This window comes from Panicum virgatum, chromosome 5K, assembly GCF_016808335.1.
Source record: "Panicum virgatum strain AP13 chromosome 5K, P.virgatum_v5, whole genome shotgun sequence".
NCBI classification, from domain to species: Eukaryota; Viridiplantae; Streptophyta; class Magnoliopsida; order Poales; family Poaceae; genus Panicum; species Panicum virgatum.
Window position 1 is genome coordinate 23,708,492 of NC_053140.1, and position 14,110 is coordinate 23,722,601.

Here is a 14,110-nt window from a genome sequence, read left to right on the forward strand (position 1 = left end):
GATTCAAAATTTGTCCCAAAAAGTAAGTCACCCTACCCTATTTAGAAAGTGCATATGCATGCAAGAATCAATTAGTGTCAAATATGGATAATATATTGGGGCAAACATGGTCATTTTACCTTCTTATTAATTTGTCTTATAATTTCTAAGGAGGGAGTAGGTAAAGAAGTGCACCCTTGAAAGGTTCAAATCAATTCAAATTCCTGCGCTCTCGGTTATGAGTAAGCTCTTTGTCCAACGAACTCTTCGTAAAAAGTTTCGGTTATGGTGTTTATGGTTCATGGCACTTCTATGGTCAATTACTTGGTTTAATCTCAATCAATTAAAATTTGAGTTGTGGGTTGTTGGGCAAGATTAATTAATTTTGCTAGAGAGCTAGATGTTGGTTAGAGAGTTCATGATTGCACAATAATTACTTAACCTTAAAACCTCTTTTTGAGTCTCTTTCATGATCCTTATTTATTTAAATTGCGTAAGACTTGCGAGTACCACTCATGTTGCTTTCTAAACTAAATTACAGGTGAGCCAGAGGTTATTTTTTGTCACTTCTACCCCGCCGATCCTAGTGCGGGAGAGGAGTAGGTCCTTGCGGTTGTGATGGAGCCCTTGAGCAAGACAGTGTTACTTTTGTTGCGATTATCGTTATCCGCTTCGAGATGGGTTCTTTTGGGAAATAATGACAAGACACTAAACTTTATTATTCATCTCTCTTTCACTTGAACCAAGACTTGAATTGAATTGTTGAACCTTTTTATTTTTAAATTTGGACTCTCCTATATCGAACTTGTAATAATTTACTTGTTGTACTCCTTTATATTTACTTGTTGTACTTCTTTATGTTTAAAATTGCTCTTTATGGTTCTTTGTTGACATATCTTTGTAAACGGTGCATGTGCTCAATCCTGGGCATGTACTGGGACTACCGAGTTTGATGTTATTTTAGGCAAATGTCATGTCGGTTGATGAAGTTGTGTTAGCTCTAATTTAAAGGTTGATGGCCGGAGGTTTGCCTAAAGTGGTGTCAAATTGGGCGGGTCTTATGCTGGGCGCCGGCGACCACGCCGCCGCGTAGGTACTTGAGGAAGCTGAAGGACTCCATGGCGCGCGCAGGCACAACACAGTGGAACAGAGCTCAGTCGATTCCTGTGCTCACTCAGAAACCAAATCACCGGCTAAATCACACCTTCCCTCCTCCCCTTCGCTCCCAGGGCCCCCTTCCTCGCTTCAAGTGCTCGCTGATGATGGGGCCAAAATCAATCAGTAGCACATCATTGAACCTTCAGTCCGTGGCTGGCTCCGCCGCCTCCCCTGTGACAAGAGGGCTTCGGATTGCAAGCCAAGAATTGACAGGAGTTGAATTCAGTTATTAATTGGAAGCAAAGAATGTGTGTTAGGTTTTGTTGGATTTCATGGTTTATTTTAATTATGTCTTGTAGATGAGCATGATTAGATCATTGCATCTTATCAGAATACAGAGTTTCAGCTTGTAATCAACATAGATCTGTTTCACTATACCAATGTAGCACTTTCTAATATTTCTTAATTTTGTATGAAATTGCATATGGTTAGCACTTTCATGATTGAGACTCCGGACAAACACCTAATGCATAGGAAAGCCTGCTAGCCTGGTGATAGGATGTCTTGCAATATTCATTATTCTGATGACGGACAGACTCCTAATGGCTAGGATAGCTTGATGCTCGGACGTATGTGATGTAATATTTATTTACTTTTTGAGAGGTCACTGCAGGAATGAGAGTCCCCACCTAAATAATTTTCCACTGATACTGGCAAAGCCGAAAATGGAGGGCGCCAAGCGCCAATACATGATTAGGGAATAATACCGACAGAGCCAGGAATGGAGGGTGCCAAGTGCCAATACATGATTAGGGCATAGCCCTGAAGATACAAAGCAAGGAAGAGAGAGAGGCCATGAGCACCGGATATAATGGAGTACAACAGTGAGAAGAGAGTACAACTTGCAAACAAAATAAAGACAAGTCAAGACGAAAGTTGAAAAACTACTATCAATCGTCAATTAGTGCCACCGTTGAACAAACATGACAAACGTACTTGCCGCTTGCGCCATGACCATTGCACCCTGCACCACCCCTCATAGCTACGCCGCCCCGCCACCGCCCTCCATCTGAGGGATCACCCAGCGGAATGGGGACTAAGGGTGGTGAGGGACGTGCAAGACAAAGCCCATCGGATATGACGACCTTCCTTGAAGCTAATGATGACAGCTACAGCACATCCAGGCTCCACGTATCACCACCCAACGCTATCTGAGGGGAGGAAACATCAAAGGGGAATGCCGAAAGTGGTGGAAACACCACCTGTCATTTGATTTATTGGCATCATCAACAAGAAGAGCATCGATGAAGCAGAGGCGCCAAAGGAGGACACTCGCCAAGTCATGACAACAACCAACAACAAGCGCCAATATCTTCTAAGAAGAGCGAGGAGGAGGGGACTGCACGTAGCAACCACAGAACCCCTGGTAAATTCCTGGTTGGACTGTTGGTGATGAACCTCCAAAATGACACCTTCAAGAAGGAAGATGACGTCACCCGTCTGGTAGGATCCAGAGTTGAGTTTTCACTCGAAGATTGCAATCTAGGAGAGCTCGATGACAACGCCACCAAGAAGATGAGCGGCGCTCTCAGCCGAGGGCGTCGTCGTTGTCTGCACCAACACAAAGTCGTGCATAGATTTCGCACAAAGCTCCCCACACAAACTAAATGCACTACTACAAAAAACTTAACCGAGGCGGTCATAAATGATTTTTTGAGGTGGCAGGCCCAACCGCCTTGGACGCATGGTCATGGTTAATCATGGCTTGACCGAGGCGGTTTCCATACCCGCCTCGGTAAATTGAATAAACAAAAGAAAAAACTCATGGATAAGCCGGACGAGCCCATCCACGCGTCGCCGCAGCTCACAGGATCCATGGGGGAAGCCGCCGCTGCCGATGGGGGAGGGCGGATCCCGCCCTTGCTCACCGGATTTGGCCCCTGCTCACTGGATCTGGTGTCCACGACACTGGATCCAGCCCGTGGAGGAGGAGGACGTGCCGGGCCGCCACCACCGGAAGGAGAGAGGGTGCCGCCGCGCCTCCCTCGATGCCACCGCAGCTCCGCGCCAAGCCGCGCTGCTCCCACACCGCCGCTCTGAGCCGAGGTTCTATTGCTCTCGTGGCCTCGCGCCGCCATCGGGCCGGGGTTGGGGAGGGGTGCCACCGCCGTAGTCGGGGTAGGGAAGGAGCACCGATGCCACCGTCGCTGTGGGGGAGGGGTGCCGCTGCCGCCGCCATCGGGGTTGGGGATGGGTGCCGTCGCCGTCGTCGGGGTATGGTAAGAGCGCGGCCGCCATTGTTGGGGTGGGAAAGGGTCCTACCATTGTCGTCGGGGTGGGGGAGGGGCGCCGCTCGGAGTGGTGGGTGGGGGGTAGAGATGAGAGAGGGGGCGCACAGGATGGGGACTGAGGCAAGGGCGGCGCGGGATGGAGAGGGGCGATAGTGGGTTAGGGTTAGGGTTAGGGTTTTGTTTTATATTTGAGTGCGGTAGTGGGCTGCTGACTGGATTTGGGTTGGGCCTGAATTTTTTAGGCAGATGCCTTATACATGTCCGCCTCCATAAATAATTAATCGAGGAGGGTATTTTAACCGCCTCCGTAAATAAAATGCCCGTCTTGGTTAATCAATTTTGTGAGGTAGTTGACTATGACCGCCTTGGTTAATAAAATTGACTGCCGCGGTTAATCGTAGGCGTTAAAAACCAAGGCGGATGAAATTGTTGCCCGCCTCAGAGGTGTTTAAAAATGGTCGCGGTAAATCATTTTTTGTAGTAGCGACATTAGCAACATTAGCAACTGGCAAAACTCCTCTTGCCCTTCAACTCGCCGAGCGCAGTGGAGGAAACCTTGTTGCAGCAAGCGTGCCTCAGATCGACCAGCTAGCCATGGCTAGTAGGTAGATCGAAGCCGGTGAGCGACAGTGCCGAACTATCGAAGGACCAGCTGCCCTCATTACCACGAGCTGCTCCACGCTCGTCTCCTCGCAGCACCATACAATTTGGCTGCCTCACCCTACTGCCGAGCGACCAGATCCGGCGAGGCTCGTGGAGGACAAGCCTCCACCCCAACTCGGCGACCCAGAGTAGCACTAGCGGGCATAGCCGGCGACTGGAGGCTGCTGCACCACCATGACGGAGAAGACAATGCCCGCAGCCAGATCTGAGCAGATCCAGCCACGAGATGCGCGGATTGGGCCACTAGGAGCTTCGATTCGACGTCCAAGCAGAGGATGGGGAGGGAGTCCATGGGAAAATTAGGCGGGGAAGAGGAGAGAGGGAAGGGAAACCGCAGGGGATGCCACTTGGGGCCACTGCTGGCCGCCGGTGCCAGTGGCCACTCTGGGGACCGGTGGAGGGGGCCTGGGGCGCGGCGGTGAGGGCTTCCCCAGTTGCCTCGGGGAGACGACCATGTATTGTAATATTTATGATTCAAATGCAGTACTTATATTGCATTGATGATGTGCTTGCACCTAGATGTGGTGCTTTCGTATTATGATGCATGTAGTTTGAATGTTCTAATAGCTTTTCAAAAGTACCAATCATGCTCGCTCGCTCTCACCATGCTTGTGTGCGAGTTTAGATTCCTAGTAACACAAATTCTCGCACCCTATTTGGAAGTGGAAACAGCTAGATTGGAATTTTATTTGCCAAAACATATAGTGCAGCGAGAGATGCAGACATGCGAGAATTCAACCTCTCTTCCGCACGTCTCCTTGCTATGTATATCCTGTATTCCTGTGAGAAAATTTATTTTATGAGGCATGCTCACCCCCCGTGGTTGCCACGCAACACTTCATGTCCAACGGGGATTGCCACGGCATCATCACTTGCTTAAATGGTGTTTGGGACTCTTCGATAACGACTTACAAGAAATATCGTCGGGGCCGGGAAAAAAGGAACCAGAGACGAAACTGCGGTTAGCTTTGCCGAGTACGATGTGTGGACTGCGGACAAAGGGCATGCCGTTCGTCTCCATGTTGGCCTGTGAGCACGAGGCACAGGCGACGACAGAGCAGCAGCCATATTAGCCGATGGACATGGACTTTCCAGGGCCGGCCATCTATTCATCAGCGCATACGGTCCGTCCACTAGCGGCAGTTCTTTTCCGGACGGCTTGAGGACACCGATCATCCACGTCGGCCACAAGTCCGCCCACCGTCGGCCATAAGTGCTAAAAATGAATTTGTAAAAAGTGTAATATATTATACAATACACGTAAGTTGTGACGGTACTTTTGTTTATAACCAGAAAATATTAATATATCCATGTCAAAAGAAAATCCTAAAGTATGGTATTCACCTTAAGAGTATGACATCTCTTTAGTACTTGGAATTTTCTCTAGATTACAAGTCACCGCAGGCCGCGCAAGTTGGTAATTCATGACGGATTAAAAATCTAGAGAAAATTCCAAGTAGGATACCTAACTAGAAAACATCGTGTGTATATATTCAAGATTTCATCTTGTGTCTGTCTGACCACACGCATGCGTGAAGAGTTGAAGTCCATGCATGTGCAACGCCTTCCTCACAGCCACACACCTACGAATGAAGTATACAAATCAACGCGCCAACAATGGAATTATTCCACGATCCAGGATTATATTCACCAATATAAGCAGCTCAAGAACGGACCATATCACTCTGAGAAAACCAAAGGATAGTAGTGCTATAACGATGGCATCGTCTTCTCCTCCGGCCATCGTGATCCAGATGCCTTCTTCGCAGACCAACGCGACAGCACCGCCGACACCTAAGGGAACCGATGAACCCCCAACCATGCCGATGGCGGCAGAGAGCTCCGCCGGAACAACGACAGACAAGGTGATGGCGACCGCGTCCAACCTGGCGCAGCTCCTGCCGACGGGCACGGTGCTGGCGTACCAGGCGCTGTCCCCGTCCTTCACCAACCACGGCAACTGCAGCGCCTCCAACAAGTGGCTCACGGCCGTGCTGGTCGGCGTCCTTGCCGCCTTCTCCCTCTTCTTCTCCTTCACCGACAGCGTCGTCGGCCGCGACGGCAAGCTCTACTACGGCGTGGCCACGCCTCACGGGTTCAACGTGTTCAACTTCTCTGGGGAGGAGGAAGAGAGGGAGTGGGCGCTCGGCGAGCTCCAGAAGCTCCGGCTTCGCCCCCTGGACTACGTGCACGCCTTCTTCACCGCCGTGGTGTTCCTCACCGTGGCGTTCAGCGACGTCGGGCTGCAGAGGTGCTTCTTTAACGCTGGTGCCAACACCAACGAGCTCCTGAAGAATCTGCCTCTGGGGACGGCGTTCCTGTCGAGCTTCGTCTTCTTGATCTTCCCGACCAAAAGGAAGGGCATCGGATACAACGACACAACTCCTCGTCAGAAGGCATGATGCGCGGCCGGTTACTCAGTATTTCAGATCCGGCCGGTTCATATAGGACAGTTGACTCGAACACAATTCAAAGTTTAGAATATATGTACATGATGATCCGTAGTTTGTTACTGGTAAATTTGTTGGTTTTGTGCTTCGTTTTTGCAGGAAAATAGGTATATCGTACTTGCGTGTATATAGGTAATTAGGTATATGTTTGATTTGATAGGTAAATTCTTTTTCGTACATAAATATATAGTACATGTTTGTGAAATTTTGGTACAAGAAATGGTGAATCTAAAGATAAAAAAAATGGTCGACAAGTGATATCAGTGTAATAAACCTTGTGTTTTTGTGGATAAATTGAATACTTAATAGCATATATATATTTGGCTTCTTTAACACGGCTTCATTTAGGAGCATATAGTCCCTCCATCCCATGAAGAGTGCAATTCTAGATTTTTCTAGATAGATTAATGGCAGTGTGAAAAAAACTCTCATGCCTTTTTTTGTTTGCCACATGCCATTAGTTTTGACATGCAATTTAAATCTGATCACTTAATTAGGCAGGTGGTTGAGATCCAACCTCTAGATTTACATTATTTGTGTGTTTTTTTTCCAATGCAGGATCTTTTTATGGAACCGACTACGGAGGGAGTATGTGTTACATAACAAGATTTTTGCACCCCTTTTTCTAAAAAAACTATCTGTTCTGAAGATATATATAAACTCTAGGTGTGATATGTGGCATCTTTATTTACATTACATGCAATTCGCTTCTGATATCAACAGCCAACCGATAGGCAGTTTTCGTTGCTGTGAGCTCTAGCTTCTTGGCGTGTTGGAGCACTCACACCAAATCATCAGTTTGCGTGGGACGTGGCACATATTTAAGCACACACTGGAGACGTGATTGTGTGTTGCGGTGGGTTTTGGTCGCATCATACGTGGCACACACCACGCTGCGACTACTGCGAGTATACAGAAAAGCTTAAAAAAATAAGGAACAGTTTGAGGGATAAGATAATCGAGAGGGTGCATCGAATTATAACGTCCAACTAGAAACCGTGATTTCAAACGAAATGCAGCGAAAACTGGAAATCGGTGGACAAAAAAAAAAGAATACTTCGTTGTTGCCGTGCAGAGGTTCATCCAATAATGCCCTCGGCATCGGCCCAGCAGCCAACTATACGGGCCAGTCGTGTGGCGCCGGCGCGCCGGCATCCACCGTCGTAAGAGACGTACGTTACAGATTTTAATTAATTTCTCGGTCCAACAGGAACTAGCTAGTCCACACAAGCACTGTGCGCCCATTTACTCGTGGCCGTTCCGTTCCGTTGATACAAAGAAATTAAAACACGGTGCACGCACGCACGCACGTCCTTGGACAGTGACCTCCGACGACCCGGCGCCGGGGGATGGGCGACGGCGAGGAATTCAAGGCAAGACACTCGCACCCGGCCTCACGGGCACTAGCGATCGAGAGCTCCTCAGTGTTCACACCGACGCTTCCTGCATCTTGCGTTTCCACATCACTGCTTGTAGCGGAGGAAACTAAAGGTGGACCACGTCGTGCAGTTACGAATTCACAGTAGAGATTTGTTGCCATTCATGATGGTTGAAAAGTATTAGCTGTATACAAGTTACCACATAATATGGTGGCCATAAACGGTGGCGGATGACGAATAAAATCAAGGTATGGCGCGCGGAGCTGATTGCGCAGAAAACAAGGCAAGCTTAAAACAAATGATAATGATCTGGGTCAATTTTCCATGCAAAATTTTGCAAATTACAATTTGTGTCTTTCACTTTGGCATTGGCTCCCTTTATTCTCTTCCGAAGTTCCTTTACACTTAAGATCATGGCTCGCAATTCGTGGTTTTTAACCTGATCGACAAGGTGCATGTTAGTATGTATACTATATATCGTATTCTCTCACTTTTCCGGTTCCTTCCAACAAAAGTATGAATTAAGATTATGAGATAAAACAAACCAAAAAAATCTTAAATCAACCATGCAAGCAATGAAAAAAATGCACGGTGGCATAAGCACTAGCACCTAAATTAACCAAGAAAAGCCCGTACTGAATGTATGCTTGCCCGCTTGCCATGTGCACGCAGAGGCTCCACGCTGGCCGCTAGCCCATTATATCTAACTCATTAAGTGGACGAAGCTTGGCCTATAACAACAAACACTACTACAACAAGCATTTATAGGAGCGGGTAAAAACGTATTTCAAGGAGCGAGTAGCAAAATCGTTGCTACTTGTCGCTGCTAAAAATACTTTTTTCAGGGACGGGTAAAGAAACCGCCCTCTAAAAACTCATTTCTAGGAGCGGCTCACCCCCTCACCCACCCCCGAAAATGCATTTGTAGGGGCAGGTGGGGTGATCCGCTCCTAAAAATAGATTTTTAGGCGCGGCTAGGGGTGTGACTCGCCCCTAAAAATGGATTTACAGGGGCGGCTAGGGGTGTGACTCGCTCCTGAAAATCCATTTCCAAGGACAGGCCACCACCTTACCCGATCCTGAATTTTTTTTTCGCCTGCCCAAAAAATTATCGATTCGAATTTGAAAGTTTTGATTACGTTTTCTACTATTTTTTGCAATTTGCATTCCCACCAATTTTTATCATTCAATCTAGTAGACTATCGAGACATCGAATATGTTCGGTAACTGAAAATTCTTATGCATACAAAATTAAACTATATGAAAACCAATCATCATTAGAGTACATCATTAAACTGCACATTGAATACATGTTTTTCCCCTAATCCTCCCTAGGACCGCTACTAGTTGAAACAAAACGGGTTCCTGAAGGGAGAACCCAACTCCCTGTATCGTCGTAATAGTCCCTGAATCAGTAGCTATCACATACATAACTCATTTCAATTACATATCACAATCGTACTTCTCGATGAAACACAACAAGGGTTTGATTATTACATAATCCAGCGGATTGTAGTACAAAAACTCCTGATACAAGCCCATTGGGCTAAAAGTAAACAAACAAAACACAGAAGCGGTAGCTTGGCTTCTGGGCATCCTCCATCTTGATGTCCTTCCTCCACAGGCAAACTTGAGAAAAGCATGAGTCGTCCTTAATCCTTCCTTCAATGTCGTCATCGACCTTTGAGACGGATCTTGCATCTACCAAACTATCCCCAAGGATGGGATAGGTTCACCTCACCATTTGTATGCAAGCTTTAGGTGGATGCATTATGGTATAAATAATAGCCAACGGATAAGGCTAGGATTTCCTATGCGTAGCATCAACAAAGTATAGCATCTGCCAATCACCTGAATTGGGCCATTCTGACATCCCGGACTCCCGGTCATAACTATCTTCCGCTAAGAAACAACCCATCCCAGATTCGGTATGACTCCTAATGAAATTGGGCCTGAAACTGGTGCCATTGGAAGCTCCTTGAAATTATCTTTCCATCCATATAAAGAACGTCTGAAACGGACTCCGTATGCGACCTGGGTGTCATTTTTGGTGCGGGCTGCTCCAGGACTCCGAGGTGGACTCGAACTTGAGTTGTTTTGGGCCTCCACCTTGGGGACTCGAACCAGATAAGCTTTGGCGACTTGAAAAACCTTTTAGGTCTCCTTCATCTTCACACCATTCACCATATTTGGACATATACATACCTATCATGTCCTCATCATTCTCCCCTTCTTGAAAGAAAAGCCATCCTCGGCGCCAATTGTACTCGAAGCTGATCCTGCAGGCTCCTTGATCGGAATGCGCATGATCTTGGACAAGAAAATCCTTTTCAACGCTATCCTGCAAAAGATTAGTACTAACAAAAGCTAGCATAGGAATAGATGGCATATAACTATCAGTAGTATTGGATCCATTTAGTTGATTACAATCTTGCACAACAAAAGGAAAATTCAGATTTGCACAAAAGTAAACTCGATGTATCAAATATTTTCGATTGTTGTCATATTTGCCAATAGCATGATATGTATGTCTAGGGCACCATGGCAACTCAGCATGTTGAAAAAGTTGCTCCTCCAAATCACTAAGATTACACAAAACATCAAATTCAATGTAACCCAAAGTTTTTAATGAAGATATTAGTTTTAGCTCATTCATGCAACTACCAATATAATTAACATGTTTTAATTCAGCACAAGTGGGTGGTTCTGTGCTCTCATGTTCATGATCATGTAAGTCATCTTTGTCACAGGGAATATCAAGCAAATCATCTTGTGACAAATAAAAATCAAGTGATGGTTCCACTAATAGTTGTTCCATCATAGCATGATTGGTGGAAAATTTCAGCACATCTAGAGAACTTTCACCTTCCGTGAGTGTAGCATCTCCATTGCTCTCTTGTGCAGCGGCTATATTAGGTGATGGTTCTAAATTTGCACATGAGGTTGTGAGCACCTCAGGTTCTGTCACGTCATCCTCGCTCTTTTGTAAATGATCCTGCAAAAGCTTAGGCATAGTAGGAGGAATAACAAGAGAATTATCTAATTGATGCACCTCATCATTTGAATTAATAACAAGAGATGGATTAACAAAATTTTCTCTCATAACAATTTTCATGTCATCCCAAGTATGAGGTTTATCTAATGGACCTAAAGACTCCCACCAAGATAAAGCAAAATGTCTCAAAATACTGGATGCATTTTTTACCCTCCTCATTGGACACATAAAGCGAGTAGCAAATATGTTATCTATGGCAATCTCCCACTCCATGTACTTGTCCGCACCTATACCATCATAGGTCTGTGGATATGAACAACCTGTCATTGTTAGAAGACAGCAAAAGACAACACAAAAGTATTGTCTCTATCAACTAGCAACTACTGGGTGGTGGTGAAAGTGGAATGCAATATCTCAAGCGGCTTACCACCGTTTTGTAAGTGTTCTTACGAAAGCCAACAGGCGGCACAATCAGTTGTCAAGCTTGGGTGTAACAGTTACAAGGTGAAACTGTGCTGACAAAAGTATATATGTGGAACTTTGGTCAAGCACAATATGATAGCAAGGAATAGCAATTATTTCAATTTCGAATTGTAAGACTGAAAAGTAGTCCCAAGCTAGTCTATGTCGCCAGCCTAAACTCGTCTCGGACTTAGTTCAAGCAAGCAACAATATAGCACTGCAAAGGGACACAAAGGATGCAAGCACTTCTGAATTTCTTTCTTTTCTTTGTTCTCTCTTTTTTCTTTTGGTGTGGCTTTTTCTTCTTCTTTTTTTGCACCTTTGCCTTCTTCTTTTCTCTTTTGCCTATGAGTAAACAATGAAAACCAAATACAAGCGATTCAGACTGTCCTCTCCAATAAATGTAGCAACTAAATCTGGTGATAGAAAAAAATCTTTTCTCTCTCACTTTATAACTTATGCTGTGTGCAAATCGAAAGCAAGAGTTGGCACTAGACCACAAACAAAATCTAGACACGACGAACACAATGACACAACGAGGGACTAAAATTCAGCAAAGCAAGCTGAACTGAAAAATTGTTGGACTCAAAAGGGGTTATAGGACAGCAGAAACTCGATGAACAAATATTTTTGTGGGCTGTTTTGTGGACTATATGTGATGAGCACGAATGAATCTAAAGGGGAAAACACGACAATACCTCATGGGCAACCTGGAATCTTGATACCACTTGATAGAGCCGCGCGCGATGATCTTTCGAGAGGTAGGGGTAAATTCGATTGGTGGAGACTCGACGTTGGCGATCCAGGTTCTAATCAGACATAATTCAAAGTCCTGCAACCGATACATCACTGCTCTGTTGGTTACCAACCAAGCACAAACTTGATTGACCTCACCAAGAAGGCTTTTCCTGCAAGCGAATCGAAGAATACAAGCAAGAAAGGGTAAACACGCAATTTGATAATTGCAAATATGGATGAAGCGAATCACAAGAAGAGTTCAAGCACTCAAATCGGAAGGACTAATCGACACAGTCGAGGAGAGCAAGAACAGGGGCCCTGGATCAATGTATAAGGACTTGTCGCCACAGATACAACGATACAATCTCTGTTTTTCGAAGGAAAACACAAGAGCTAAACGAAACCCAATCATTCTAGGCGGCGGCTACTGAGTTTATACCCTAAGGGACGTCCTAGGGTTGCTGGTGGTGGCCAAGGGGGACGTCCACCACTTGGGCCACTTGTCCTGACACGCTACATGGGCCAACAGCCTAAAAGACGGCGGTGCAGCGCCCTGGCAGATTCTGCATGGCACATTGTTTCGACGATTCCTGTTGACGCCTAATGAATTTGGGCCTCAAACTGGCGCCATTGGAAGTTCCTTGAAATTATCTTTCCATCCATGTAAAGAACGTCCAAAACGGACTCTGTATGCGACCTGGGCATCATTTTTGGTGCGGGTTGCTCCTGGACTCCGAGGTGGACTTGAACTTGAGTTGTTTTGGGCCTCCACCTTGGGGACTCGAACCGGATAATCTTTGGGCCTTCTACTCGACTTGAAAAACCTTGTAGGTCTCCTTCATCTTCACGCCATTCACCATGTTTGGACATATGCATACTTGTCATGTCCTCATCATCTCCTAAACCCTGCACCCGCCACAGGTACTCCTTAGGATGAGCCCAAACACTCATCCCTAGCCAGTCGCTCGCCCCCAACTAAAAGCCCTAATCACCAACTCCTCATATATGGTGGATGTTCACTCACGCCAAGACTATCATGAATTTTTGAAGAATAAATCTATTTCTAAAAATAATAAAGGATTTTCAGAATAAGGAAAACACACGGGCTGACACGTGGTAGCGTCTGGATGGGGTCAGCATGGATGATGCTAACGCCAGTGTCAAGTCAACGGTCAACGAGTCAGCGGGTCCACGGGTCAATGGCCCCACATGTCAGCTAGGTTGAAAAAGAAAAAGGAAAAGGGTGGCTGGTCGCGGGCTCAAAGCAGATCAGGCCGGCTCGGTTCGGCCGATCTGACCCAACTCGTTATGGTGGACTGGCTCAGGTCGGCTCAGCAGATTGGCTTGGGCTCGGCTTCATAGGCCGGCTCGGCTCGCTAGAAAAATAGGCCGGCCCACTTGGCTTCCCTCTCTCTCACTCTCTCTTACAGGTTGGGCCTGCGAGGCGGGTTTTCCTCCCTCACTAACAAGCGGGGCCTGCATGTCAGTGAGAGGGCGGATCCGGTGCGACCGAGCCGGATCCGGTGCAGCTCTGTCTGGTGTTGCCGTGTGTGTGTTTGTGATCTGGTGAGGGTGAGGCACTGTGCCCTCAGGCTGTTCGACGAATGGTCCTTTGGACTTGGACGCGCCGCGCGCGTCATCATGGTTGCGGCGCGGCCACATTCGAGCTTGCAGGTCCGGGGCGAGGCTAGGCGTGATGGTGGCGGGGTGAGGCCAGGCCAGGCTTAGGCTCGCGGTGGTATGGCGTGTCCACGCGGCCGTCGTGCAAGGCACGACCACGGCGAGGCATGGCAACGAGCGGCTCCACTCCTGCGAGGCTCGGCCAAGGCAGACAGGGTTCACACGGCGGTGGAACACATTGCGGTGATAGTGAAAGGCGTTGCCTTGACGTTTGGTTGCGCACGCACGAACGAGCACCTGGTTTCTAGGGTCGTGGCATGGCCATGCCGAGCTTGGGCGGCACGGGCGCGGGTACGGCGACGGCGGTTGCGGGTTTCCCACAACGTAAGGCGGCGAGGGCACCTGCACAAGCAAAGGCTGGGATGGGGGAACCTA

The 14,110-nt window shown here is 47.1% G+C and overlaps 2 protein-coding genes across 2 annotated transcripts in view; one reads left to right on the plus strand and one right to left on the minus strand.

Moving 5' to 3' along the window:
• The first annotated feature begins 5,572 nt into the window (after window positions 1-5,572).
• On the plus strand, window positions 5,573-6,808 carry LOC120709499 (protein DMP10-like). Its single transcript, XM_039995166.1, has one exon. The coding sequence runs from the start codon at window positions 5,585-5,587 to the stop codon at window positions 6,431-6,433; it is 849 nt and encodes a 282-aa protein (XP_039851100.1). The 5' UTR covers window positions 5,573-5,584; the 3' UTR covers window positions 6,434-6,808.
• A 2,980-nt stretch (window positions 6,809-9,788) lies between these two features.
• Window positions 9,789-14,110, minus strand: part of LOC120709500 (uncharacterized protein DKFZp434B061-like) — a 32,860-nt gene continuing 28,538 nt past the window's right edge. The window contains exon 3 of the mRNA XM_039995167.1: window positions 9,789-12,225. Within this exon, the coding sequence (XP_039851101.1) occupies window positions 9,902-11,182 (1,281 nt within the window). The 5' untranslated portion in view covers window positions 11,183-12,225 and the 3' untranslated portion in view covers window positions 9,789-9,901. The remainder of the gene's footprint in view (window positions 12,226-14,110) is intronic.